Here is a 25,069-nt window from a genome sequence, read left to right on the forward strand (position 1 = left end):
CTAGCTCCCTCCCTTTCCTGCCTGCCTCACAGCAGAGGATGTTTCTGGCTGAGAGAGTATTTGTGAGGGGGGGAGTGGAAAGCCGTCGGTAGAATGGATATGTGCCCTCCTCCACCCATTCTTCTTTTCTATCTCATCTCACGTCCTGCACCCTGCTCTGCCAGCATTGCTCCCTGGGCAATCTCAGTACCAGTCATTGGGGAAAGCGAGACTCGTCCAGTGGACGGGTGGCTGGAAACTAAACTTCAATGTCAGCAGGAGATCTGGAGAATGATGGTGACAAACAACCAGGTAATGTCTCTCTCTCACACACACATGCACACACACACACACAGTTTGCCTGTTGACAGCACTGCTGTACAGCCAACACCTACTACTTCTAAGTCACCAAATCGCCAGACAAAACAAAGCTGTACATGGGTGTGTGATTTTTCTCTTTGAGAAAAATGAATGAACTGTCCATCAGTTAGAAGTCATTTCAATCCGATCCTGCCAGTCAAGACCATCCACCTTTCATGTAATATGAATTATCGTAATGTAATGTAATGAAGTTTCCTCTCCGATTTCCCTGCAGGAAATCAGGCTGGCTGAGTGTTAAAATTAAAGTTTTTCTTTAGTAGTTTAGTTCTGTCTGTATAATATTTAGTGTCCCCTGGTAGTTCAAATGCAAATGTAAATAGTTGAGAAAGCAGTGTCATCACAATGTCATAATGTCTATTTAATAGTTACTCTGTGCTTTCAATCATATCACATTATCTTCATCACCAGATGGTGTTTACCCAATTAATAAAGATTTACAGCTGAATAAAGTAAAGCTTTGTATGTTTACAATTCTTGACAACCAGTCAGGCCCTTACTCCTGATTAGGTTTATGTGATATGACTGAAAGCTTCACAAAACCTACTAAATGCAGTCTGCTAGTTGTGAGATTTTCTTAAACTGCTGGCCCCAGTTAGGAAATTTCAAATACATGTCTACTCTCACAAGAAGGAAGAAATTTAATTTACTTTATTTGTGAACATGGCTTTGTTCAGAGGGATGATCCATCTGTTTAGTCTTTCACTTTCATACAGCGGGAAGATTTTGGAGAGACAGACTAACAATAGTAACTATAGTTGAGATGTCCCGGTTTTTAAGATTTAGTATAAGTCAGGAATGAAAAAAAGTGCGTAGATTTGGTGGCATGCCCCGTTTAAGACATATGTACACAAAAAAGGTTGAAACTGTGCTGTTACTGCACTTGCTTACACAACAGTCATCACTATCTTAACTGTATGTTCCATAGCTTATTGTTTTGCAGAGTTGCTGATGGCAATATTTCAGGGCTCACATTTAGTCTTGATAGGAGATAGCAGAGTGCTCCATAACCTCCTGTGATACAGAGACTGCTCCGTTTGTGTAACTGAGACATCGAAGGATCCATACACATGTACACAAGTAGTCATGATATACTGTACTTTCCATGACCCCTCTTAACTTTTACTGATGCAAACATTCGTACGCATGACTGAAAAAAGTGGGATCAGCACAGTCATTAAAGCTCTTAAAGGCATCAAGTCAGACAAAGACTGCTCTATGCTGGTAAGCTAGCACAGCACATTACCCTCTGCTGAGTCACTTACCAGTACATTATCCAATTAAGACCAATTAAGACATGTAATTCAAATGGAAGCGTTGTCATGCTTGTTTAGATAACTGGGATTAGAAATGATATCCCGACTTGCTGATTGTCTGGCTGACAACGGAGCCTCCGGTCTCTCTCCTATAAAAAGATCCTGTCCATTAGGACACGGAGAAATGTTTGACTCAGACTGTATCTTATTCCCTAAACATCAATAATGCTGTTGCTCAGCAAAATTGCCTCTTTTTATGGGTGACGTGGTTTGTAGCTAAACACTGAAAGCATGGGAGAGCTTGGAGGACATTTGGGGACAATATTCTAAGCTATCACAAAATCAGGGTGTAGTTTTCCTGAGCTGGTAAATGAGAAACAGATTTAAAAACGTTAATAAGTGCAATACATAATCATACTTGACAGAAAACATCCCAGCTGGGAGAAAACCTTATTACAGCACATTGGATTTTATTTCTGCAAATATTTCTTTGAAAGCAAAGCTGTACAGATGGCAATAAAGACACTGACTAGGTTAAACCTCGTTTATGTCAGTTACAACATTTCTGTCATTGGGAAGGTTGTACCCCAGTTGCAAATATAACATATCTCCTTACTGTACAGTTCAAGATTTTGAAACACTATAACTGTATTTTAAGCCCAATTTTGATAAAGAATTTCCTCTTAAGATTAACTCAGATGACACGACACCAATATCCCGACAAATCTGAAATAAGATGAAGTAAAAGAAATAATACCCCAACTTCATACAAAGTGCGGTAAATGGAAAATAAACAAGAAAACAAGTTTTTTTTCCCGAATAATTTCCAAATGACAAAGGAAAGTCTTTTTCGGAATGTTTGCAACCCATAATCATGGGACTCCAGTATACTGTCAACATCATGATACAAAAATTTCTTTTCTTGGGCAGGAATTTCTGACAATATTTCCAATATGGTGATGCAGTATGGTACGGCCCTACGTCACAGTTCTTCATTGTTCACTTGCACACATTTTTTCCTAGCATCTGGGGAAATTTGCCACAGTTGCTCTGTGAATTTAGTATGTCTCAATGTCTCTTCAATGTCTCAATGTCTCAATGTCTCCAAGACTGACTCCCTATTGCTAAGATCAGGGCTCAGGGGATCACCTAGAGGGCATCTGTTACAGAATCCCTTGTTCTTTTGTCCAAAAAGAAATTGTAGTTCTTTGTGACTCTGGCTGTGTGAGATGTTCAGTTAAGGTTGTTGTGGTGCTTGTGCTGAATCTTGGAACAATCAGACCACCCCCTGCTGGTATTGTAAAAACCTGCACATCAAGCACACTTAAGATTTAGGTACTTTATGTAATTTTCAATGTTCTCTTTTTCATTGACAGTTATTGTTTGACTACATATTTAGTTTATTATTATTTTAGGCCATGTTGTTGCCTGTGTTTGTCATGCTAGGTCCAACAATGTCCCTGGTTCTTAGATTTGAAAGTCTCTGTCCATGTGCTTTACGATGTTGCAACAGTACTTTTCCAGCACTGAATTGCTTTTGAATAAACTGGAAAAAACATGTACTAGACTTTATCAAATGGACAGTAACAGTAGTAAACTTAGTAGTAAACAGTACTAGATCTTAGACAGAACCATCTGTAATGGAAAAACACGTTCTACATTAACTAGACGTACAATCCTCCATTGTGTCTAATGAATGTTTTTGCAATTGGGTGAGTTCGTGCTTCAATCTTTATAATGGCCTTCTCTCTCTCTCTCTCTCTCTCTCTCTCTCTCTCTCTCTTTTTTTTTTTTTTTTTTTGTTTGTAGTTCTTGTTTTGTCCACCGGGCTTAAAAGTAATACCAATTGTGTCACAAGTCAGGAACACTGAAAGGAGTTTTACTTGCTGTAAGCTTGCCTCCAGTTCATACTGGCCAAGAACAAGCTCTTTTAATGGAATTGATGGGGTCCAACATCTGCAAACCTTCTAATTAAAGTTTATATAAGGCTAAACAGAATTTATCAAATTAAATGAAAGTCTATCAAAAGTTAGTGTGTCTTTAGTATAAAAACTCTACTGTGTGTTTTCTTCTTGGGGGCCTGGTGGGTTAGTGGTAGAGCATTGGGCTGGGGTGCAGGAGGCTGTGGGCTCAAATCCCATCCCACCTTGGTGCTGGTCCCGAGCCCGGATAAAATTTTGTTTTCCTCACATAAACCTTTTAATATATTTTTGGACAGATGGAGGACAGTCGCTTTTGACTCCCCTCACTTACATATAAAGCAGCAAAATACTAAAGGCCTGTGTGAACCAGAGGAACGATTACACCAAGTAAAAACTGTTTCATTGTTCATTTGAGCACCTCAGTGTTGTTTTATGAGAGACTTCAAAATTTGTGAAGTTGTCTTTTAATTCTTCCCTAAATTTGAAATCTCAGCTTTACGATTTGATGTTTTCATGCTATAAACCTGTAAAAATACATTTAAAAAAAACAATAAAACACCCAGGAGCACCCACCCAAACAAAATGTAAATGACAATATAAAACTTTCAAAATAAAACACAAGTCGGTAATATAAAAGTTAGTTTATTAATTTTTCCAACAGAATCGGTGCCAGTGGCTGAGGCATGGCCAGAGGTGGAGAGGGCTGAGTGTTTGGCACGTGGTGCTGCTTTGAAGTGGGCGTCAGGTGTTTTCTGTCGGCCTGAACATCTTGAGCGGCTGAGCCAGTACAGAAAGAGGGAGAGTCAGAGAACCACTTCCATACACACCAGGCTCAAGGTGACAACACAGGGGCACATCTAAACACACACAAAACATAAAAGCAATAAAATCAAAGTTCAGTAAATAGTCTTGAAAATATAACTCACCTTGTACTAAAGTCAAAACTATTTCTACTAGTCATTATTGTAAATCAATACTACAACCATTCCTTTCAGTCCATGGTTCAGTCATACCTTGAGGGGGTTGGTTGGGGTCTGGAACAGTTGCGGGAGGCCAGGACTGAGCTGAAGGAGGCATCACATGCTTTGAAGAAAGCAGAACTGGAATCCAGTCAAAACACAGAGGGGGTGAAGTTTCTGGAGAGGCTGAGAGAAGTGTCTGTCAACCACTATCAGCTCCTGGCTGCTGTCAGCAACCTGCCACGATTGTACTCTGGTGAGATCAAAATGATTTTCACATCAGCTACAAGAAATGTGTTGCATATAGATGAAAGTATGGTCTTTCAATCATTTTTGGGAATAGAACATCTACTACACTGTTGAAGTTGAAATGAGTATCTTCAGTCTCTAAATGGTAGCAAGGGCATGATACAGAAATAGTTATTAGTTTTATGAAAGTTTTATCTTTCCTCCCTTGTTCCCTTCCCTGAACTTCGCAGTGCGTAGTATGGTGTTGGAGACTGAGCGTTTGGTGGAGTCCCGTCGGCTACTCGAAGCCCACGCCCGGTTAATGGAACTTGAGCGCTGGCAGGACGACATCCTCTGGCAGCTCCATGGGGCTGCAGGGATGTCAGGCAGTACACTCAGCACTGAAGACCAGGACCTGGTGGCCAAATATTTCTCTGGTGTTGGGCAGCTGGTAGACGCCCTGGGTAATGAGATCTTCACAGTTTAAATTGTGAAACACCCAGTACAGTACATGGCACCAGTACTTGCTGTATATTGTACTCTAGTTGTCTGTTGTGTCATTTTGTTTGCTGCATTACACTAACAAAATATACTTAATTAAATATGAGAGCTAACTAGTATATATAAAACATAAGTGATCAGAATACGCATCTCTATGTACCTATAGTGTTTATAGACCAAACAGATGATTGTGGCGACAGTGTGCATTTCAGCATACATCACGTTCCTTCCTGTAAACTGAAGGCTACACTATTGTGGTATCATTAGCTAAACATATATATGTATGTGAAAGTGACTGCTAGTTTTGCACAATCTTCCAAATGACACATGACTTCAGACAACAGTCTGTCCAGGCTGTACCCCCTCGTTCACCCAATGTCAGTTGGGATTTGCTCCAGCCTCCACTGTGACCTTTAACAGGATAAGCGGTTAGATAATGGGTGGATGAGTCTAATTTTATTTCAAAATTTCAATATATACTATATTTGTTTGAGCTATAACACAGGTCATCAGTGTCTCAATTAAATGGGGGTGCAGAATGGATTATTACGATATTCTTTGAACTTTGCCTGTAGCTCAGTTGATAAAGGCAGTTGTCCACGGATCACAGGGTCACTAGTTCAATCCCCGGCCCTGGCTTTATGTCGAAGTGTCTCTGGGCAAGACACTGAACCCCTAGCAGCCCGTTCCCCTCCCCAGCTGTGCAGTGCCAAGCCAAGCCCGGTAGAAATATGGGAGGGTTGCATCAGGAAGGGAATCCAGTGTAAAAACTGTGCTAAGTCAACATCCAGACAATGATCTGCTGTGGTGACCCTGAACTCATGGGATAAGCCGAAAGGACATTCATTCATTCATTCATTGAACTTTGCCTCAGGTGGTAGAACAGTCGCACACAAACTGTAGCGTCAGTTGTTCAACTCCCATTTCCTCCTGGCCACTTTGTTTTTCATCTCCTAAATGCACCTGGGTAAATGGAAGATGATATCAATGGCAAGCACATAGCATGCTTTTTGAAACTAGTCTTGTACTTGCCTTGAAGAAGACCAGTTTTAGGAGTAACAACAAAAAAACGCTAATTTTCGGTCATTCCTTATTTTTGGTGGCACAAGGTCATGGCCAGCATATACATTTTGGTGTGCATTCACTCAAGCTGTGTCTTTTAAACACCAAAAGCTCATAGTGACTTTGTTCTTTAACCCCCAAATTCTAATCAGTTTATCTGTGTTTATCAGTGTCCAAGAGAATGTATTTGCCAAATTATTAAAAAGTTCTCTAATGGGGTTCCTGAGATATCATGTTCACGTTCAGGAATGATGTGAATGGACATTTGGACAACCCATAAACATAATGACTACAGCTACAGCTTTCAAGCCATGAAGACATTAATCAATAAAGGTGGACATATTTACATTTACATTTAGTCACTGAGCAGGCACTTTTATCCAAAGCAACTTACAAGTTAGGTACATTATACTCAATGTACAACCATGGTAGCAGCAGTGAGCATCTTGGGTGCCAGGATGAAATGTTTCTGAGGAAAACATTAACACTTGTGACACAAAGTTCTCAGCATCCACCCTGTCACTGCAGGTAAGGAGCTGTGGGCAGTGGTGAGCAGTGCTCTGGCTCTAGCTCGGCAAAACCCCATACCATTTGTATCAGCGGTCAGGATAGTGGAGCGTGAGGAAGCCCTGGACCAAGCTCTGCTGGAGGAGAGAGGGGGCACCGGAAGCAACAGCAGGCCTCTACCCCCTGGTCGACCTCGCTGCTGGAGAACATGCTTCTTCCAGGTCAGAAGCAGCGCACAATCTTCTTTCTGCTTTTATATTTATTATTGTTTGTTACAGTGTTTCCTCTTTCACATCTCCAGGTACTAGAGGAGGCAGTTTCTGCACGTTTTCGCAGCGTTTCCTACCTGCACACGCGTGGTCCTGGTCTGGCGGGCCACCTCTCTGCTCTCCATCATGGTTTGATGGCTGACCTGGCCACTGTACGCCACCTGCTGGAGCACTGTGTCCCACCACACTACCGGCTAACAGGAGCCTACCTGAGGGCCAGTCATCACTGTTTACATGCTCACTTGACACAGGTCAGCGATGGGAGATTTCTTTTTGTTTTTCATGATACATTATCATGAATTAAATAAAAGGTTTTTTTTATGGACTATACAAATGTATTTTATTTTTAATTATTTTTTTATTTTTATATTCTTGTGACAACCTCACTATACACATGTAAGTAATATTTGTGGCCTAGGTTAGCAGCTGGGACCTGGAGAGCGGTGAAATTTTTGCTGTTCTCAACTGGGTGCTACACATCTACAACAGGTGAGGTCAACAATCTGCACAGATTCTGTGTTTAATTCTTTGTCTTTCTGAGATTGCGTGTGTGCAAGTTGAGTTAAGTTATTGTCAATAAATTAGCAATAATTTGTGTAATTGCACATTCTTAAATCTTTAATTGTTTTTTATGAACTTAAAAATGACTTTGACTCAGTTTCTCCCTCTGACATTAATCACAACCGGGTTTTGTTTTGGTGTATTTATTTGGTCTTCATGTCTCTATTTTCCTAAACCAGCCAGTCACGACATTATTACTGGTGGTCTTAATAATGGGATGGGGGACAATGGTCAGCATGAGAATTCTAAGCAGTCTGCAGCTATACAGCTCAATACACAGCAAAATGTGTGCACAGTACACAAGCTCTCTATGCAAGTAAAAGTGAAAGTATTGGCCTAAAAATTTCTCTATAAGTACAGTACCACTTGAAATATTTTCTTTAAGTATAAGTACTAAGCAGGTTATCTACATTTGACCTATATTAAGTACAAATGTTAAATATTACTTTCGGTAAAGTTGGAGGGGATTTTTTTACTTACTTTACCACCAGGTGATATTAATGTTGTGGCTGACCAGTGTGTACTAAATGGAAAAAGAACCAAAAAAAAACTAAAATAAAACCCATTAAAGTCATAAATATAGACAAAGTGACAGAGTGAATAAATTAATGAATACTTTAATTCATTTGTCATACACCTTAGGTGCCCAGCGGCATGGACTTACAAGGCACTCATTATTATTCGCCTCTGAGACGCAGGAAAAATAACATAAAGTTAAAGACATAGTAGTACCAGATACACCCTTTCTCCCAGCTATATTCCATATACTTCAAACATATAGTGCTTTCATATGCTGATGGTATGCTTTAAACAAAAACTGACTTACAGTATGTCTTAAATGTAAACCAGTACTTTAATTTACATTCATCTGTTATATTAAACATACTTGGGTTCTTATCTGCCCTTTATTTTTTAAAGTTTAACTCGAGTAAAATAATAAGCATCTAATAAAGTATAACCCCAATTCAAAAATGTAGATATTTTACCATTTCATGGAAAATATTAGCTCGTTTTAAATTTGACGGCAGCAACACATCTCAAAAAAGTTGGAACGGGGGCAACAAAAGGCTGGAAAAGTAATTGCTGCAAAAAACAAAAACAAATGGAGGAGCATTTGCCAACTAATTAGGTTAGTTGGCAATAGGTCAGTAACATGACTGGCTTTAAAAGGATTATTTAAGAGAGACAGAGCCTCTCGAATGTAAAGATGGGCAGAGGTTTACCAAACTGCATCTAAATCAAAATGAGCTAATAATATTTATTGTTAAATGGAGTCATATCATCATTTGCATTTTTAAAGCTTATTATGGAGATCAGTTATGTTTTTGTACATTGTTAACCATGAAAAGCTCTCAGTCTGGTTGTGTTGCTCTGGCAGCCCAGATATGATGGGTCACCCAGAGCTAGTGACTGAGATGGAGAAAGAGGAGCTGGGACCTCTTATCTCCACCGAGGGACTGGTGCAGCTGCAGAACAAATACGTGCAGAGTGTTCGGGTGAGCTGACTATGAACATTTCACAAACTGTCACCTGAATCCCAACAAGTACAGCCTGTGCAAGCATATACCAATCAGCCACAACATTAATACTGATGCTCTTAGTGATGTCATGGAGGACATGGGTCAGGATGGCCACTCTGAGGAGTTTTAACCACTATATGTGCTGATAGGTGGTTAACCCACACGATTATACATCATTTTCTGAGTTCATAATAGTTTTATAAAAATTGTATCATATTTTATATTAAAAGCACCAACGATTAATGTTCTGGCTGATCTGTGTACATAGGTATTGTTTGGCTTTGCCATGTAGATTTTATAGGTGAATTAAAAAGACAATATATAATCTGCATACACACTAAAAGATCAACATTAATGATCAAAATCTGCCTTTGTAAAGCAATTTAATGTTTATTCACATTTGAAAAAGACAGGACACTGTGTGGGAACCCTATGAGGGAAAATGCAACATGTCCAGGAGCCTCATGGTGTCTTTGATGTGTCTGTCTATGTTGTTCCTGCTACAGAAGAGTGTATCTGAGTGGATGCACAAAGCTCTACAGGTGGAGCTACAAGACTGGCAGAGAGACCAGGAGCCTGACACAGACCATGAAGGGTTCTACCAAACCAGCCTACCTACTATCATCACACAGGTAAGCATAGTATACCAAATACAGTACAACAATATGGTACTGACCAAAATAGTCAAATTGTACCTCCAAGTGGCCAAGATGAGAGATGCTGGAGTTGAGGTTGATTCATCTAATCGAATGTAACGTAATCACAGAAATAGTCTTCATCCTGTCCACTACCTGAAGACACAGGTTGAAATAAGATTATGAGCTTATTGCTTCTTTAAATTTAATTTGCTTTAAATTTAAATTCAACTCTTCCTGCTTCTCCTTCAAAATCCACTTCAAGTTCTGGATCATGTTCCAGCATCATCACCTGCCCTGTGATGTGTTCGGTTCATACTGTAAGTTTTGTGTGTTTTTGTTTGTGGGTCTGTGACAGATGCTGGAGGAGAATGCCAGAGTGGCTCTGATGATTGGTGAATCCCTGCGAGATCAGACTATAACAATGGGTCTGTACGAGATGGAGAACCTCCTGAACAGGTCTGTGCGTGCATGTTTTTCTCATTGCCTTGACATAGGTGTCTTATTTTCCTTTTTCTTCACTTTACCTTTGTCTTAGCACTATATCTGCATACCTTTACTTCCAGGTTCAGGGAAGCTCTGGTGGAATTTGGGAAAGAGCACCGTAAGAATCCAAGCAACAACAAAAACAAGTTTTACCTCCACTATCTGCTGGCTTCCATCAGCAACTGCATCATTCTCAAGTAAGACTATGTCAGTGTAGTGATGATATTTTCTTCCATGCATTTAAGCAACGCGGTTACTGTAAATCTGTATGTACATGCAGCTGATGGGTAATCTCGTCTACCTATGACCATCTCAACATCTGTGCTAGTTGAATAGATCAACAGCCCTCGGCTTGTCCCTTCAGGGTTCACTACAGCGCAACAGTGTTCTGTCAGTTGAGTTTGCACAAGTTTTTTATGCACGGATGCCCTCCTGCCACAACCCTCCCATTTTATCTGGGCTTGGTACCGGCACCAAGGTGGCCCTTGGTGTCTGGGTGGAGCCACACCTAGTGGGGTGTGATTCGATCCCACGGCCTTCTGCATCCCAACCCAATGCTCTACCCACCAAGCCCCCATTTGTACTAGCTGAATGTGCATTAAATATTCTTTTCTCTTGTGCCATTTCAGCATAAGGGGATAAAAACTTTTTGATTCAAATGGAAGACGGTGTCAGTGTTGCATTTTATATATTCAGTTGGGAAACGTTCTGAGGAAGCTTTTCTGTCCTTCAGTCAAGGTTAAAAGTAATTTGGGTTCGACTGTGGCACAGGAGATAGAGTGGTCGTCCACCAATCCCCCTAGTTGTTGGTTTGATCCCTTGCTCCTCTGGTATCACGTTGAAGTGTCCTTGAAGAAGACACTGAACCCAGTTTAGTTGCTCCCGGTGAACGTTGGCCAGCTGCATGGCACTGTGTGAGTGTGTATATGTGAATGTGGGAAATATTTCATATCTTGTCTTGTTGAAATTGTGTATGTTTAGAAAAAATGTGTGTCCTTGTGTATGATCCAGACAGTCCACAGAGAGCCTGCAACAGCAGCAATCATCCCGGTCGGCGGGCCAGTTATCCCGGACCCCTCCCAACCCACTGGCCGCTCTGGACCGGGCGGTGAGACGGGCTTGTCGCCTGGTGATGGATCAACTCTTGTTGGACCTTCAGCCTTTCTTCCCGAGTTTGCTGACCCGACCCTGGCTGGTTCAGGGAGACCCCACACCTAAACTCTGCCACATCTTGGAGCATCACCTGGAGTTGTACGGCCGTGTTAGGCCGCCCTGCCGGCAGGTCACAGCTGTGCTCTGTTTCTATCCCCTGTGGGCAGATTGTTATTAGGTTTACTATTATTTGATTTGGAATGAGCTGTTGTACAGGAAAAAGTCAGTGGCTGAGCAGAACAAAGTTGAACCACCAGGCCAATACTATCAATTATATAGATAGTTTCAAAACAAGAATTTTGTTCAGAGAATAATTTACCCAATACCTTCTGTGTTGGATGTGCTAAAAAGGGCATATGTGACCCATTTATTGGACTAAACATGTTAACATCTTCCTATATGTCTGTGTATACAGCGGTTGCAGGAGGAGGCTCAGTGGCTGATTGTGGTGGAATACGTAAGAGCTCTAATGCAGAAGAGGCTGGTGTGTCACAGCACCGAGGAGAGGAAGCAGCTTGCTCAGCAGATCGTTCAGGATGAACAGCTGCTCAGAGAAATATTCCATGGTCTGGTAAGCATTGTTCATATACTGTAAAACATCATCATAGTTCTTTACATTTACTAAAGCTGTTGTGATTCTGAAATGCTAATTAATAATACAACTTAGCCCTTTGCAGAGTCATGAGGTTTATGTCTGTTGTCTGTGTCAATATTCAATTTATGAATGTGAATTTGGTTTATTTCTGTAGATTAAATAATTTCCTCACGACTGTCTGTGGGAATCCAATCATCAGTCACTCACAGGTGTGTGACTGTGTCTTTGTAGGATGGTGAAGGGTCAGTACCTGAAGTGAACCCTTTAGCCTTACTACCCGTCCTGGCTGACTTCATCCGAGTAAAAGATCCTGGCATGCTCACTCTGGAAGTGTCCGGACTCGCAACCAAATACCCAGACATCAGGTACATCTGACCTCACCTGTTCTTCCTTAACACTCCCATGCTGTCAAGTTCCTAATTGTAAAATTAGCTATGAGGGGGTAGAGCGGTCGTCCACCAATCCCACAGTTGTTGGTTCGATCCCCGGCTCCATCGCTCACGTGTCGATGTGTCCTTGAGCAAGACACTGAACGGCAACTTAGTTGCTCCCAGCAGCTGTTGTCCAACTGCATAGCAGCTCCCTCATCTGTGTGTGAGTGTGTGCGATTGTGAATGGGTGAATGAGAAACTGGGTAAAGTGCTTTGAGCACCAATAGATAGAAAAGCGCTATATAAGTGCAGACCATTTAACATTTAAAACATTTCTTTGCTCCCTCAGTGAGGAGCATGTGTCTTTACTCTTGGACATACGGGGTGATGTCTCCAGGGACACCAGGGGTGCTGTGCTAGACCAGCTGGAGCAGAGTGCCCATCCTCTGCCGAATGGGTATCGGCCCATCTTCACTGACATCCTGGTGCCGCCCTCCACAATGGTCTTCTGTTTGCCAACTGCAAAGTGTGCCTAAGGGCAAGATCTAAAACTTCACATTAAAATCAGCATGGGTCTGCTTCTCAGGTAGACCATTAAACCGTCTCCTTAGCACAATGTTATCCTCAAAAAAATGCAAGACCACGCAGAACAATGCTGAAGTTGCTGATGTCAAATTTAATGTTGACAAATGGCCAACACATATTCATTTCTACCACACATTATTAATCTACAGTACAAACTAACTTCCTTGTTTTACCTCAGCACCTCATTCACATACTTACAGTATTACACACATCCTTTATACTGGGAGACTTTTGTTGCCACCCACTGAAGCAGTTTGAGCTTTCACAGCCTTGGTCAAGGGATCTATTAAAACATTTACCTAGTAATTGAAGAGTTTCAGATATTCTTTGCCTTCGCTTACAATTTATCAACAATTGTAGTTAGTCCTTGCTGGTTCTGGTCTAAATTGTCACACTCAGGAACCATTTTGTAACTTTTGCTGAACAGCTGTTCCTGTTCCCACAAGTAAAAAAAGATGGACTCAAAACAATTTAAAAGCACAAAATGAGAAGATTAGTCAGCAAACTGCCACTGTTCACACAGCAATATGTAGCTAAACATTACAAACATTAGCCCCCAAAGCTCCTGGTCATATCAAATTTAGTGCAGCTGTAACAGTAAAATCCTTGAGTTTATTAATCTAAAAAACTTTATTTTACTCAAGTTAAATTTTCGTTAACAATAATGATGAGCCTTAAGTGGCCTCAAAGCACCACAAATAAAGTATAAAAATAAAAATTTGCATAACTTTTTGCATAAGTAAATTTTAAAAACTCCTAAATAATTAGGAGTTTTTAATATTTTAGGGCTAAAAGACCTTTTTGTTACAGCTAGTTAGACCGGTAGCTCAGAAGCATACAATCAGATTCAGAAGGAAGCATTTACTCTTGTGGCTCCTGAGCTCTGCAACTTACAAATGTAAGCAAATTAAAGTCCTAATAGGTTCCTACTGAAAGAACAAACTATTAGAATTACTATGCTATGCTATGTATAAAACACCCACTGTGTGTTTAAAAGGCTCAAACTAAAGTCATAGGTTAATGTTCTATTTTCTGCTATAACTGCTGAAAGTCAAACTAAGGTAAAAGCATTATATATATATAAATGGAAAATAACGCTGTCCATAAAATGCATGGTTTTTCTTGTCAGTATGTGAAAGATGAAGGTTGTTGTAGGACAGATATGGTATGTTTTCAGTGAGGACTCTTGGACCGAACTGTCCACCCAAAGAACTTAAGCTGCTCATACATTATCTATAAATCTCCTTTAAAATCACCTTTTCATTAACATTTTTTGTTTTCTCCATTTGAGCTTGTATTTTTGTTGATGTTTATATTGTGTGTTTTATCAGTTTTTTGTATTTATTGTATTTATGTGATTATTTTTTTGCTGTTTCATTTGGAATGATGTTTCTGGTTAGTATTTCAAATAATGATTCTGGTTCTGTATCAACATCTAAAGCACATTGTAAATTCTGTTAAATAAATGCTTTTTTAAATACTCATTGCTGTAATTATTGTTACAATATTTCAAATATTTTTAAGAATAAATATAGATGTTTTCATATTTCCGGCTTAAGGTCCCTTAATAAAGTTTTTTTAAGACGATGTACATCACGTGTCCCAACAAACGTATGACGTCTCTGGGAAACATGGCCGCTCCCGTTGAGGCAATGCTGCATCTTTGTTCCATTTAACTTTTCGTGTTTGTGTAAAATATTCTGGCTAAACCAGGCTTTATTTAGATGCACAGTGTCTCGCAGTCTTGTGGCAGAGATGAAGACTTTCTGTGGAAAAGCCAACCCGACCACTGGAGCTTTAGACTGGGTGGAGGAGAGTGAGGAGTACGACTACCACCAGGAGATAGCAAGGTAGCACTGAGCTAGCATCACATTGTAATGTTTTGACAGTGAAAGTCAGGCTAGTTATTGGGATACCGATAAAAGTAATAAAATGTGTGAAGATAGTTAGATGTTTGGGTTCTATGGTATCTGACGTTACTGAAAGGAAGAATTAAATTGACCGCTACTGATTTTTCAGCAAGTAATCTTACTTTGGCTCATTTTGACCCATTTGTGTTGTGTGTTGCTACCTCATAACGATCCGTTGTGTAAGGATATGTCTTCATACATGCATCCATAAGTGCATTTACTCATGCTTTACTTTAGCATTTTCATTTTATACTACTTAGTATTTCTAGTTATCTTACAGTTGTTATGGCGTTTTTTTTTTTTGTCAGAGAAACTGTATTTTGGTGTCTTTAACTTTGGTCATTGTTAGGTGGATTTTTTTTCCCCTATATGATAAGATGGTCCATTTTATAGGGTAAAGAATTTATGAAGTAGATTAAGCAGCACAGCAGTAAATAAAGTACTAACAGTTTTGGGAAACTGTATAACTGCAGTAATAAAATGCTATATTCAATAATACACAAGTAATATTGATAAAGTAACATCACAAATGATAGAAAATCGTTGATGGGAACTATGTTTATTTGCAAATACTTTTTTAGTTTTACTCAATTTAGCATGAAAACCTTTTGCTTGTAACAGTATTTCTCCATTATGGAGATTGTATTTTCAGATAGAAGATCTGAGTACATGCTATACAGGTGTTTATCACCACGAAATGTAAATAAAACCCTAAAATCCTACTTTTAAGTCAAGTTGAAACTATAAATCCCACCACAGTCACATTGAGACAATCAGAACCCCAGTCTGATTTTCGTTAACTTTATTTAAATTAATTTGTGAAAGTTAAACTAAAACGTGACGTCGACATTCTTAATCCGTTTTTATATTCTTCTTCTTTTCAGGTCCTGTTATGCTGATATGTTACATGATCATGACAGGGTAAGTGTTGGACAACATGACAGACTACTAGCAGTTTTCTTCTTTATGAAACTTTTAACAGTAATGTGTGTCAAAGCTGCACAAGCCTCTTCTACAACTATTTACGGTGCCCAGAGCTGTTTTGTGAGTCTGTGTCACATCTTACTAAAGAAATATTCAAAAACAATTATATATAGTATCTTTCCAGTTACACAACTCAGCACCACACCTCAGAGCATACAGCTCAGCTGATGTACAGTACTTTCCCCTTTCAGAATAAAAAGTACTACCAGGGTATTCGTGCGGCTGTGGCCAGAGTAAAGGCTCGGGGCGAAAAGGTTATCATCCTAGACATTGGAACAGGAACAGGCTTGCTGTCCATGATGGCTGTCACTGTTGGAGCTGACTTCTGCTATGCTGTGGAGGTACAGATATACTTCTTAATTAATTGTGTATAATGGGTTAAATGCATTTTTTCTGCATATATTTCTGCTGTAGCTAATAAAAAAAATGATGCCAGCTGTCTGAAATGAAGCTTTTGCTGAATGAAATAGTTTTTTTCCAGGTTACAATAACATATCTCAGAGTAAGTTTATCTTAGCCTTACATACTCTTGTTCTAAACTGCAACCACAGTTGTGCATGGGCATCATAGGTCTGGAGGGTCCCGTTGACATTCAAAACAGGCCCTCGGTTAAAAGCATTATAAACATTCATGATTGAGAGGAGATAAACAGGGGACCTGCAGCACATTCTGACTTGAATAATGATAATGAATGAGTAAAAGAATGACTAATGAATAAAATTTTTAATTCTCTTTGCAAAATTGATCAGAGCGTTAACTACAAAATTTCACTTTCAGAAATGCCCCCTATTTGGGCAGTAAAAGCCAAAATATAGTTGGGTGTTGTTCCTGGATGGATCAGAATTGTGGCAGATTAATTCTTTTGTCAGTTGATTAAAGCTACAAGCTAGCACTTCCTTCCTAGAAACAGCTCTGCTTCAATCTTTGCACACCAATATGTTCTGCACAGCCTTTCATGTATTAGTCATTATGAAATTACAATAAATAAGGAGCTGTAAAACATATTAATCAAGAAGTTGAAATTCTGTAATTGTTTTAGAAGAGCAAGTCTTTTTTTTATTAATTATCTCTTCACTGCTACCAGTGCTGTTCACTAAGCCTGGATCATCTTAGACAGCACCACTCCACATTAAGATAATTTTTATGGTACATTTCTGGTAAATAATGTTAAAGAAAGTGCTTCAGGTATTGTCTAAGTTTCCTGTTTTCCTATGCAGGTATTTAAGCCCATGGCTGAGGCAGCTAAGTGCATCGTTGAGAAGAATGGCTTCTCTGATAAGATCAAGATAATTAACAAACACTCTACTGATGTCACTGTGGGGCCAGGTCAGAGGAAGCACACATGCATATTTAGTTGACACATGTTTGGTTGGAAGCAAACACATGTATTAGTTTCTACAACATGCTGGATTTGTCCTAGATGATTCTGATGTTTTTTTATGATTATTAGATGGAGACATGCAGGTGAAGGCCAACATCCTGATTACAGAACTGTTTGATACAGAACTGATTGGTGAAGGAGCCCTGCCCAGCTATGAACATGCTCACCAAAATCTGGTCCAGGTGTGTTTTTTTGTTTGTTTTTTTACTTTCTGCGTGTGCTTAAGGCCATGTCTGCAGTGCTGTGACTGGTTAAAACTCTGTACGATGCGGAGCAGTTGTTGTAAACAAGGGAAGTTACATCATGTGTCAAATTCATTTACGCTAAAGTCAGTGAAAAGCCTGTCCCTCCACCATTCTACAGGAAGGCTGTGAGGCTGTTCCTCACCGGGCTACTGTCTACGCCCAGCTAGTGGAGTCGGATCTGCTGTGGAGCTGGGCTCAGCTGCAGCCAGTCGAGGTCGAAGGGGCCAGTCTGGTCCCTCCACTTGCTGTGGGCCGCTGTGCTGGAGCTCATTCAGTTTGTGACATCCAGCTGAGCCGGGTGTCACCTGACTGCTTTACCCCACTGGGTCCTCTCTGCACCATGTTCAGGTATCATGGTGTAAAGATGTTGTTGTACTAGTTGTCTTCTCAGAGCATCAGCATTTTAAACCTTTCTTCTCCTCCCTCCTCTTTGTCTCTCAGCGTGGATTTCAGTAAGCCAGTAAGCAGTGCCTTCCAGTCCCACTCCTCCCAGTTTGTGGCTCAGTCCAGTGGCCGTGCCCAGGTGGTCCTGTCCTGGTGGGACCTTGAAATGGATCCCAGCGGAAGCATTGTGTGCAGCATGGCTCCCAGCTGGACATACCCAGAGGAACAGATGGCTCCGGTGAGTTTCAGGACACCATGTTCTGATGTGACGACAAGCTTTGCTTCTGGCCAGTGTTAATGCTGCGGTATTGTTGTAGTGGAGGGACCACTGGATGCAGAGTGTGTACTTCCTGCCTTCAGAGAGCAGGGTGACAGCAGGGGAGGAGCTCAGCCTGACTGTCTGCCATGATGACTACAGTCTGTGGTACAGCCTGCAGTCTCACAGGTACAACAGCTCAGACACAATATACTGCTCTGCTGTAGAAACACTGTCTGAATCTGTGCCTCCTCCACCACAGACTAATGCAGCAGCAACATTTGTTTTTGCAAACCCACTATGAAAAGCAAATTTGGAATACTTTCACTGAGAACTCAGACTAATGCCGAGAAATGAGCCCTGAACACAATGGTTAAAAAAAACATTTTATTTTTATGTCACAATGGAAGACAAAAGTTTCAGTATTTAATCTTTGATGTTAAGCTAAACATGTCCTCTCTTGCCTCGCCTGGACAGACCTCAATAGTGCAATGACTTGGTGTAGGAATATCGATGCTCACCCAAAGAGTGCACTTAGTGAGATTAACAGATGTGTAGTTGTGGTGCTTCTGATTCTGTTTCTTCGCTGTCTGCCTCTGTGTCAAACGGAGGGAAGCAAGTGTCCTTGGGCAAGACACTGAACCCCAAGTTGGTTCCGGTGGGTCAGTGAGCACCTTGCATGGCAGCCACCGCCATCGGTGTGTGAGTGTGTGTGAATGGGAATCAACATTGTAAAGCGCTTTGGATAAAAAATTTTGTTCTGTCTTCATACACAAAAAAACCTCTGTGAGTAAAAATACAAGCTGTCAAACAAGCACATGTGAAACAGAAACATTAGCTCTCCTGACGGGGGTCTAATCTCTAAATGCTTTGAATATGGTAAAACAACACCTTTATGTTATGCCAAATATTTAATCTGATTTTTCACATAACTTAGCAAGTTCTGGTAGAGTCTTTAAGCAGTACCTATCTATCTATATACCTGTCAAGCTGTACCTACTCAGAAGTGAACTACATCAGACGAGAAGAATAAAGAATCAGTGAGTGATAGTGACTGATTTTATAATAATTTAAGCCCTATTCAGTGATTAATACCAGGACTGGGATAAAGGACATATATGTGCCTGCTATTTTAGAAATTTATGTTTTAGAAATTCATTAATTAATTTTTACTCAGTCAGTAAAATCACTATCATGTGTCCACTCGTATGTTGACAAGAGTATTAAAACCAGCTAATTCTGAGTTGGTTAAATGTGTGATTCATTTGCTGGACAGGCTGGAAAACTGGACAACTCTGGTCAGTCTCCGATTAATTGTGATTTAAAAATTTCGAGAGTCAGGACACCAAACCCAACTCACAAGGCAAAAATATTACGCTGTCTAATCTCACCATGTCCAATCATGTCACAACATCAGCTAGAAAGAACAGTGGTCTTGCAACTTGCTGTATTACTACTTATCAATTAATCAATTACACACATCTAGAAAAACAACCTGCATTTGTCTAGTTAAAATGTTTTTAATTTGCATTATTGATGGACAGTCCACAGATTTTGTTTATCCTGTTTTGGTCCTTCCCCCTACTAACCTCAGACTGTGTGTAAAATTTTTCAGCCAGCAGGACTCTCAGGATACAGCCATTCCCTCTCGGCCATGTTGCACCTGCCAGGCTCACCTGGTCTGGACACGGCCTCGTTTTGGTGAACTCAATGACCGACAGCGTACAGAGAGCTACATCAGTGCTCTGCGCAGTGTAAGACACACCAGAGTTCATGCAGTTTGTCAATGAATATTACTGATCTCTTATTAGCTGCTTTGCTACTTCTGCTGGTGTTTCAGGTTCTAAGAGAGGACAGTGTGTGTCTGGCCATCAGTGATGGAAGTCTGCTTCCTATTTTTGCTCAGATGCTTGGAGCTAGAAAGGTAATTCTGCTTTGACCCCGTGGCCACATAAACAGCTTTTACCAACCTATCACCATACTCACACTAACTTTTTCTTCTCTCTTGTTCAACTTAGATCTTCAGTTTGGAGTCTTCCAAAATGTCCAAGAATGTTATTGAACAGGTAAAGGACTAAATGACTATTACTACTAGATTTTTTGAGACACTCTTTGATATGTTTGCACTTTTATGTATTTATTGATATTTTATATCAACAAATACAAAAGAAAATCTCCATAGCCAGACATTTTCCTTTGCAGGTGTTGGAAGCAAATTCAATAAAAGAAGGTGTTGAGCTTCTACAGATGAGACCTGATCAGCTGTCCAGTAATGACTTAGGAGGAGAACAGGTAGGAACAATTGTCATCAACCTTGGTCTATAAGATCTAATTTTTATAGATCTGGCCACGCTTTCTACATGCAAAGCTTTCACACTGGTGACATTAACTTTATCATAAGTTGTTGCTGAAAACCAGGTGTTCATAAGTATGTGGATCAACAATGCAAGTTCCAAATGATCGATTTATGATCAATAAGTAGTTACTGGTAATAGAAACGACACGTACTATACATTTTTGTCAATAATTATTTCTATAACCAGAAAATGTGCAGAGTAGAGTGCAATAAGAAAGAAAAAAGCTTTTTAAAACTAAATGTTAAATGTGTAATATCGAATGGAAAACCAATCTATGTTTTAGTTCGGGTTTACTGCCTTTTATTAGTTCTTGAAACTTAAGCAAAACTAGAAAAGTTGTTTGCGCGGTTGTTGCAGGGTTCATCGCTAGCCGTGAAGAAGCTTTTCATATGCCTCTGCAAACCTTTTACATTTGCATGCAAGTCTGTCTAGATTAATATTTTAATCAGTTCATCCATGAGGTGAAGGACTAAAGGGACAGACATGATGTCATGTTGACCTTGACCTTTGACTTTTGGTCAACAAAACCTAAGGAGTTTATCCTTGTGTCCAAGTGGTTGGTTTTTGTTACACCTCCTTCCTATATTCCCTCTGAATGCAAGCCTAGTGTTAAAATAATGCCTGGCAGTCTTACGGTGCCTGGCTTAAAAAAAAATCCCCTCCAGTTATGATGTTGCATCAGCTCACTGGAACAATGCAATATTAAATGCATAACGTAATCAAAGATGGAGGTGGTCCACAAGAAATTAGTGTGTGTCTTTTTTCTTTGCCGAACAGTGTGTATAAAGCATGTTGCTATAGGACATTTGGGGTTTTAGAAACAAGTACAGTATTTATTTTGTAATAAAGCCAGTTGGCAATCTAAGGATTTCAGCAGTCTGATAATGTTAGTTATTAGAGTGAGTCGTGAGGTTTTATTCTGGACTAACTGTAATTTTTTGCAAATGTTTACCTAACACACTATACTTTTTGCTTTCTGCTTGTCATGTGTTGGAACTTAAACCCCAAAGTCACCAATCCCCTCATCAGAAATGTGGAAATCAGTGGAGTGTGTGCTATGTCTTGTGCAGATCTCAGTCTTGATGGGTGAACCATACTTCAGCACCAGCCTGTTACCATGGCACTCACTATTCTTCTGGTATTGTCGGACTGCATTAGCAGGCCTTTTGAGGCCTGACGCCACTATCCTGCCTTACTCCGCTACACTTCACATGGTGGCTGTGGAGTTCCAGGTGGGACAGATGGGAGTTTTTTACAAAGATACATCTACTGTTGTTTTTAAGTGTTCCAGTTGTAATTTATCTTTCAAGTAGGACTACGTATGACCTGCTGCCTTTTTCTAGTTATTCTCATGCAAGGTCTCATTGTTTGTTGATTGACATCTTCTGTGCACACTAAAGTCCAGTGCAGACTTCCAGATCTAGATTCAAAATGAGTGACGTTTGTATTTCCCATGTTTGTTAGGATTTGTGGAGGATAAGAGCACCATGTGGAACATGTGAGGGCTTTGACGTCACACCCATGGATGAAATGGTTCAGGTAAACATTACATGTAATTTGTTTCGTTTTTTAGCTGAGATACAGTAAATACTGGTTGGCTATTTAATTCATGGAGAACAAATGTCTTACACAGAAAATAAAAGACCCTAAAAGAAAATTCGTGACAAAAGACAGACACCTTTGTAAAGTTAAATGGAGTACACTCCAGGGTGTACTCCATCATTGCAGCAATCCTAGGACCATTCAAATTCTAAGCAGTTTAGATGATGCCAGACCTTTTCCTTTAGCAATCTCTGGATTTCCGTGAGTCCCGTGAGGCGGAGCCCCACCCTCTGTGGGAGTACCCATGCCGTGCTCTGACCGAGTCCACGGCCGTCATGACTTTTGACTTCACACAGTGTGTCCCCCAGCAGCCGGTCAGCAGTCAGGGCTCCCTGCCTTTGATCAGGTACAGTCTTTTTTCTATCACACATTCTGAGTACAACTTGTTGATTATACAATGCACTGAGTTTTCAACTTTTTGTTTTTTGCTTTTTTGAACAAGTAAACCTGATTCTGAACACACTACCTTAACCATCTGTTTTAATGTCTGTTTCAGGATTGGTCGATGCCATGGTGTTGCGTTGTGGATGGAATACCATCTAACAGATGACATAAAAGTCAGTGGGGGTCTGATTGGATCAATCAGTGAGCAGGTATCATTTTCAACTTTGTACCCTAAATTTTTCACTCTTCAGCCACATTATTTTATTCTGTCTCATCCATGTAATGTTGTTTATACAAAGTGAATAATGTTTTTGAGCAAGTCTCTAATCATCTGTAGAGATTCCCATCCAGATCATAGTTCTCCCAAAACTGCTGTTCAGTGGCAAATGGACCTAATTGAAGTTCTTAAAGATGTTTCACCTCTCGATAGGGAGGAGTTCCAAATACCTGTTTCAATTTAGATTTGGTTCCAAGTTGGAAAAATACCCGGACTTGTTAAACTCTGTGATGAATCCTTTATTAAACCCTTTATTAACTTTCTCTCAAATGTCAGGGAGATAACAGGAAAAAGATTGATGACATGCATCAATAAATGAGGAAATGTGCTATTCTCAAGCAAATCTAACTACTTTGTCCATCCAGAGAAAGAATCTCAACTGTTTAAGGGTAAAATGCTACATTAACTGTTTAGGTACTGATAAAACAGCGTTTCTACCAGAGCTCTCTTTACCCCATACACCTTGTCATGCCATGACATCAGTCTAGAGGTTGATTTGGAAAAGCCTCTAGTGAGGGGACAAATACCTTTTTTAGTGTGGACAGACACCCAAAACAGAGGTGAGTTACAGATATTACCCGTTTAGTGCAAATGTGTAGCTGTAATGTGACGTCAATGACACAGCTCAACACAGCTCAATAAATGTTAAGTATCCAGGGCTCCCAAACAGTCAAGATGACCAAATACAATGATTTGGCTGCTTTAAGCTAAATAGGTTCCCGAACAATGAACAGCCGGAAGCAGCTGCATAAACGTTTTTCTAACTGATGCTTTCCTGTCCCATCTTTCTCCTGCAGGGTGACCTTGAGTGGAGTCGACACAGGAAGCAGGGAGTCTATTTCTTAAGGTCATCTTTTGAGAGCTCAGCTGATGGACGAGCCGCAGTGTCCTATAGCTTCACCTTTGAACCCAGTTTAGGAGACATTAAGATGGAGTTCAGCATTGACTCTCAGTGACATTGAAGAATCAACAACAAACACTTTAACCCTGCTTTTACCTCATGTCATTGTTTGCATTTTGTTGACTGAAGCTGCTTGTGATCAGAATTAAGTTTTCCTGGACTGTGGGAGATAAAAACCAGGATATTACTCATGGTAATATTAAGTATAATCACCTATATTAAGGTCTTCTAATAAGCAACTAGTGGAGAATTCCAGGAGTTCTACATTAATCAAATTAAAAGCAGATAACAGTGACTGGTTGATAGTTACTCACCTAGTTCAGTACAGATAGGAATGCAGATTGGAATGTGTTTGACTGATATGTAGTCACCGGCCACTTTATTAGGTACACCTTGTTAGTACCTGGTTGAATCCTCTTTTGCCTTCAGAGCTGCCTTAATTCTTCGTGGCCTAGATTCAACGAGGTGATGGAAACTGTTTAGGGATTTCAATCCATATTAACATGATAACATCATGTTATCCGACATGCTGTGGATTTGTTGGCTGCACATCTATGATGCAAATCTCCCTACCAAAAACATCCCAGAAGGGCTCTATTGGATTGAGACCTGCTGACTGTGGAGGCCATTCGAGTACAGTGAACTTTGTTTATATTCAAAAAACCAGTTTACCAAATTACTGTTGACTTTTTATTAGCTCAAACCAGTTTGGCCTTTCTCCTCTTACCTTTGGCATCAACAAGGCATTTTCATCCAGACAACTGCTGCCATCCTTTTTTTCAGAACATTTTCTTCGAACTCTAGAGATGGTTTATCATGAAAATCCCAGCAGACCAGCGCATCTGGCACTAATAATCATGCCACATTCAAAGTCACTAGTCTGCTTCATTCTGAAGCTCAGTTTGAATCTCAGCAGATATTCTTGACAATGTCTAAATGCCAAATGCACTGTGCTGATAACAAATTTGTGTTAACAAGCAGCTGAACAGGTGTACCTAAAAAGAGGTCAGTGAGTGTATTATAGGGTAGTTGCAACAAAAAAAAATTTTTTTTTTTTTTGAAGAACCCAAGTTTACAGTGTTACCAGAGATGACTGATGGTTTCTATAGTCAGCAGGTCACTGGTCCTGCAAGATGAATGAGTTATAGAGAATTTATAAAAACTTCTATTGGGTGTCCTGTGTTTGGCATCTTTAAGTTTCTATGAATGAGGTTTTACTTCAGGGATTAACAGGGAAGTAATTTTACTGGCAGGCTCTCTGAATCTAATATTTTCATTTTACTGTATGTTTTCACTGATGAGCAGTGTTTTGCATGAACATTCTACAAGAGCACTATTGTTTGAATCGACTCATTTTTTGGAAGAACATGGAACTGAACATTTTCCAACTAAAGAACACGTCTGCAAAGGCTTCATTCACTT

General features: G+C 40.0%; 2 protein-coding genes across 4 annotated transcripts; both read left to right on the plus strand.

Annotated features, from left to right (window-relative positions):
- Positions 1–31: 31 nt before the first annotated feature.
- Positions 32–13,631, plus strand: exoc3l1 (exocyst complex component 3-like 1). Of its 3 annotated transcripts, XM_067501718.1 has the most exons (16): positions 35–291; positions 3,423–3,449; positions 4,197–4,372; positions 4,531–4,750; positions 4,974–5,186; positions 6,814–7,013; positions 7,094–7,312; positions 7,480–7,550; positions 9,001–9,118; positions 9,649–9,774; positions 10,136–10,236; positions 10,344–10,460; positions 11,275–11,545; positions 11,831–11,986; positions 12,242–12,375; positions 12,731–13,631. In XM_067501718.1, the coding sequence occupies exons 1-16, from the start codon at positions 249–251 to the stop codon at positions 12,915–12,917; spliced, it is 2,379 nt and encodes a 792-aa protein (XP_067357819.1). In that variant the 5' UTR covers positions 35–248; the 3' UTR covers positions 12,918–13,631. The 3 variants fall into 3 exon arrangements, with proteins under 3 accessions (XP_067357821.1, XP_067357819.1, XP_067357820.1); XM_067501720.1 differs by lacking the exon at positions 12,731–13,631 and having other exon boundaries at positions 32–291; positions 12,165–12,301; XM_067501719.1 differs by lacking the exon at positions 3,423–3,449.
- Positions 13,632–14,578: 947 nt separating this feature from the next.
- prmt7 (protein arginine methyltransferase 7) lies at positions 14,579–24,980 on the plus strand. Its single transcript, XM_067503033.1, has 17 exons — positions 14,579–14,816; positions 15,761–15,797; positions 16,052–16,201; positions 17,078–17,186; positions 17,311–17,423; positions 17,605–17,834; positions 17,928–18,108; positions 18,188–18,315; positions 19,742–19,880; positions 19,967–20,050; positions 20,145–20,192; positions 20,329–20,418; positions 21,554–21,715; positions 21,948–22,022; positions 22,271–22,431; positions 22,582–22,678; positions 23,544–24,980. Exons 1-17 carry the CDS (start codon positions 14,722–14,724, stop codon positions 23,700–23,702), a joined length of 2,058 nt encoding a protein of 685 aa, XP_067359134.1. The 5' UTR covers positions 14,579–14,721; the 3' UTR covers positions 23,703–24,980.
- The last annotated feature ends 89 nt before the right edge of the window (positions 24,981–25,069 follow it).

Source organism: Channa argus, chromosome 4 (genome assembly GCF_033026475.1).
Source record: "Channa argus isolate prfri chromosome 4, Channa argus male v1.0, whole genome shotgun sequence".
NCBI classification, from domain to species: Eukaryota; Metazoa; Chordata; class Actinopteri; order Anabantiformes; family Channidae; genus Channa; species Channa argus.

Bases quoted from the DNA above. Each gene is read 5' to 3' on its own strand.
- prmt7 (XM_067503033.1), top strand. From the start codon at position 14,722: ATGAAGACTTTCTGTGGAAAAGCCAACCCGACCACTGGAGCTTTAGAC. The intron at 14,817-15,760 runs GTAGCACTGAGC...TCTTCTTTTCAG, and splicing joins TACCACCAGGAGATAGCAAG to GTCCTGTTATGCTGATATGT. The intron at 18,109-18,187 runs GTGAGTTTCAGG...GTATTGTTGTAG, and splicing joins CAGAGGAACAGATGGCTCCG to TGGAGGGACCACTGGATGCA.
- exoc3l1 (XM_067501718.1), top strand. From the start codon at position 249: ATGTCAGCAGGAGATCTGGAGAATGATGGTGACAAACAACCAG. The intron at 292-3,422 runs GTAATGTCTCTC...TTTTGTTTGTAG, and splicing joins TGATGGTGACAAACAACCAG to TTCTTGTTTTGTCCACCGGG. The intron at 10,461-11,274 runs GTAAGACTATGT...TGTATGATCCAG, and splicing joins AGCAACTGCATCATTCTCAA to ACAGTCCACAGAGAGCCTGC.